Source organism: Otolemur garnettii, unplaced genomic scaffold (assembly GCF_000181295.1).
Source record: "Otolemur garnettii isolate 467f Iridium unplaced genomic scaffold, OtoGar3 scaffold00060, whole genome shotgun sequence".
Taxonomy (NCBI): domain Eukaryota; kingdom Metazoa; phylum Chordata; class Mammalia; order Primates; family Galagidae; genus Otolemur; species Otolemur garnettii.
Window position 1 is genome coordinate 6,343,396 of NW_003852455.1, and position 4,291 is coordinate 6,347,686.

The 4,291-nt window shown below is 36.1% G+C and overlaps 1 protein-coding gene across 3 annotated transcripts in view; it reads right to left on the reverse strand.

The window, feature by feature from the left end:
- IL1RAP (interleukin 1 receptor accessory protein) overlaps positions 1-4,291 on the reverse strand; it is a 138,995-nt gene that overhangs the window by 55,031 nt on the left and 79,673 nt on the right. For 2 of the 3 annotated variants that reach the window (XM_023514833.1, XM_023514834.1), the window contains exon 4: positions 857-940. The exons of the other annotated variant lie outside the window; for it this stretch is intronic. In XM_023514833.1, coding sequence (XP_023370601.1) covers positions 857-940 — 84 coding nt within the window. The remainder of the gene's footprint in view (positions 1-856; positions 941-4,291) is intronic. 3 annotated transcript variants of the gene reach the window in all.

Genomic DNA, 4,291 nt, shown 5'->3' on the forward strand with positions numbered 1-4,291 from the left:
GAGAAAGAAAGAGAGAAAAGGCAGATAAGCCACTTCACACTAAATACCCCAGAGAACAAACTGCCTTCGGATACCCAATTTTTTTCAGAACCTCCTTTTCTGGTTATCTTCAGTAAACTTCCTCTAAAAATTGCAAAATACACACCTGTGAGGTGAATAAATCACTTCTCTTTTTTAAAAAATTGTTTTTTTGAGCATCTCTTGAGTAATTATTTGATCTGACAGCTTGATCCTGTTAAACCCTACAAGGTACTGGGGGGATGGTATCACCTAAAAAAGGACATGGCATGCTTCTTGACTTCTTGGGAAGAGGAAATTGCACCTGAAAAGACAACCCTTGTGTACATAGGGAGAGGGAAGGGGAGCTTCCCTCAGTCTCCTGATTTTTGAGCTACTCTTGTCCTGTCCAGTATAAATTATGATGCAAACTATATGTGTAATACGTCAGTTACCACATTAAAAAATTAAAAAGAAATGTGTGAAGTTAATTTTGATAATGCATATTGTTAAGCCTAATCTATCAAAAATATCAAAAGAAAACTAATAAGCTACATTATATTTACAGTCTTTAGTTTGTAGTAAATTTTCAAAATTCAATGTATTTTGCACTCATGGTACAACAAAGTCAAGAGGTCTCAGGGATACTCACTGGGGATGTGTACTGGGGAACAAAGGTGGGGGGAATTCCATGACTGAGAAACTGATAAAATTTGTCATGGTTTTTATTTTTGTTTAAATTTTTTAATTATTAAGGGATATAATACTTGCATATATCTTACAGGGTACATCTGATGTTTTGATATATAATCAAATCAGGGTATTCATTTATATATCAGAAGAAAGAAAACACAATTACTTCTTTTCTTGAGAGTAATATCTGAGTGGAGAGCTCTAGAAATCACCAAATGAAGGTCAAACAGAGGTCCGAGGTAATGGAGTCCTATGAGCAAAACAATCAACTTAAAACAATATTCTATTTTCCTTGTTTCCCTAACATGCTTGTAATTCATACAGACATATACAGAGTGTCCATAGAGTTCATGTGCATGTCTAAATTGTACATTATTTTAAATTGCATATGAACTTCATGGTGACCCTGTACATGTATTACACATATATGTAATTACATATATATATTTACATATATACACATATATGTAATCTCCCCTATTTTCCATTGACATATAAAACCTTTCATACTAAGTATAATAATCCTAAAGGATAGGGGCGGTGCCCATGGCTCAAAGGAGTAGGGCACCAGCCCCATATACTGGAAGTGGCAGGTTCAAACCCAACCCTGGCCAAAAACTGCAGAAAAAAAAAATAATAATAATCCTAAAGGATATATTTGGTATGATATTATAAGTAATGCAATTTTAAAATAAAATGGTTACATTGTTCTTAAATTACAGCCAGTGGAAAAGTGATTTACTATCCACCAAGATCTAAACTAAAAATACATGAACAAGCTTTCTTTTAACCATTATAAACTTCATATTTTCTTTTTAACTTTCTTAAACTTTTGTTATTTCCACTATCTCCAGACATAATTTTACTTTAATGGGATATAGGCTGACCTTTGAAGTTTATTTATACAGTTTTGTTTTTTTGGCCAGGGCCGGGTTTGAACCCACCACCTCCAGTATATGGGGCCGGTGCCCTACTCCCTGAGCCACAGGCACCACCCAATAGTTTATTTTTAATGTTTCATCATTCTCATCTTTTATTTTTAGTGCAATATACATATAAAGCCCTAAGTGTTTAAAAGTATTTTCTTCTGAAATGAGTTTTATGCATTAAAATAATAAATCTTTCCAATTTTATAAGTAATTATTATATATGAAATGTTAAAATTGTATTGGGAAACATGTCTTAATCTAAGTGGGCTGTTTCGGAATGACAGGTTTCGGCGTTCATTGAAAATTGTTTGCTTTCATGTAAACACTGAGGAAATGCGTAAGGGAACAAAAGTTAAGTTCTGGCAAGTTCCCTCACTTCATTAAACTCCTGAGCTATATTCACATTTTCCATGTTTTATCATCAAAAATTATTTTTCATGATCCATTGACAACTCTGAAAGATTCAGTCTGCAAAAACAGCCCTGGTTCTCACTCTTCCCTGTACCCATACCCTCTGCCATCGGAAACTGGAAGGCCCCCAGTGAAGCAGGCGAGTCTGTCTGCCCACCCTTGAATCTGGGCTGCCCTTGTGACTTACGCCGGCCAACAAATGCAGCAAACGTGACTGTAAAAATCTAAGCCTAAGACTTAAAAGCTTTTGCATTTTCTCTTGGAGCTCGGTCACCACCAGAAGAACCAGGCCAGGAAAGCCTAAAACTGGTAAGTAACAGGCCACAGGGAGTGGAGCTGCAGCACCCAGCCAGAGCCTGTTCACCTCCACCTCACCTCCACAGCACAGCTGCCTGGCCTTTCCACGACTACCCAATGATGCAAGAGGAAGCCCAGTCTAGATCAAGCCTGCCAGGTAACATACAGACTCAGAAGCCAAAAAAAAAAAGCAAAGCATTTGAAGTTTTCCCACCTGCAAAAGGATTTGTCACCTAAGTAAGCAATAAATCTCTGGGAAATTGAACAAACTGGTTCTTCAAGACTCAACAACTGACTTTGTTGCTATGCTTTCACACAGAAGCATCTTTTAAAATCTAACATAAGGAAAAAGAACTGGGAAGATCAAAATATTATTCACATCAACAAGCATTTGTAATACAATATTTTTATAATGTATCTTATCATATTCTGTAAGCATATTTCCATTTACACTGCAAAGTTCAGTCTGCAGAAAATTCTAAGTCTTTCTGATACACATAAGAATACATGTATCCAATTTTCTTTCTTTCTGAAGCTCCACTACAACCAAAATAATTTTTAAATACATAATCCCAAGTAACTTAAAGAACAGGAGAAAGGCAACAGCAAAATCAAAATGAACAAGTGATAACAGGCTTAGCAGATTTAAAAAGAAAATTTCTGAGCCAGCAGGAGAAAACTGGAGAACAAACCAGGCTGTATTTCAAAATGCTGAAAAACACAGAACTATCAGCACCAAGATAAGGAGTAATTAGTGCTATTCACCCAGTATTTAAGCCTTCTCCTCCTAGGCATACTTTTAAGATTGTTCTTTCTGTATCTCTGAAGTAAGGAGAAAACATAAGACTCTCTTCAACCAATAAGACGTAGTCAGTGTCACTGACAGTGTTTGGGGAGTATATTCTATCAAGTCCCCTCTTCATCTGCTTTGGCAAATATGAAAACACAGAGATTAAGACACTCTTAGCTTGGGTCACTCAAATGTGGACGGCATTCGATAGAACTTCGTTATTTTAAGTCATAAATAATTGTGATTTGCTTTTTACTCATTCTTATAAGCTATTCTATCCTGGCAAATGCAGTCAGGTACCTCAAAACTGAGGTTATAGGGGGAACAGTAAGATAAAGAGGATCAGATTGCAGCTATATCAAAAGTGACAGCCTTTGTTTCCATCTCACCCTCCTAGTGGTATAGAACAACCCTCCCTTCTCAGGTTCAAAGATGAAAACAGTCAGTCATTTCCTCTAGATGGGAGGATGAAAGAACTGTGTGTGGAAAATTTGATCAGGCTGAAATAAAAATCTCACAGTCTTAATATCAAGAGGTTCTTTACAAATCATGCAGCCACATCAGCCAATAGAAAAGCTCATGTTAAGCAAGATCCACACCCATATGGAACATTCTTAACCAATCCCTTCAACTCTTCTTCTTAAATCTGAACAGTTAATCTAAGAAGACATCTAAGAAGACTCTCTAGCAAAAAAAATGTAACATCCAAAGAAACAAAGTAAAAGAAATTTGGGACAAAATAAGATGATTGTAGGAAAAGTAAACATTCAAAAATTACTGTCAACAGCCTCAGAGAGATAAAGAAACTGTTGCATCCTTGAAGCAGGAACCAGATGCTAAAACAAAGAAATATTGAGAGAGAGAGAGAGAGACTCATTGAAAGTAAAAACGTGATCAGGATTGTGCAAGCAAAAGATCAATAACTTTTTTTTTTGAAAGGTAAAGACTTCCTACAAAGCAGAGTAAGAAGAAAAGGAAACAAGAAAGTTGGAAGACCAGTTCAGGAATCTCAGTAATAAGAGCCCCCAAAGGAAAAAAAAAAAAAAAGAATGCACAGAAGATAATTCTCAATTACATAATTCACAGGAAAGAAAAACCTCTGGATCAAAGGATATAACCTTTTAAATTAAAATGATCTGTCATGCTCGGTGCCTGTGGCTCAAGTGGCTAAGGC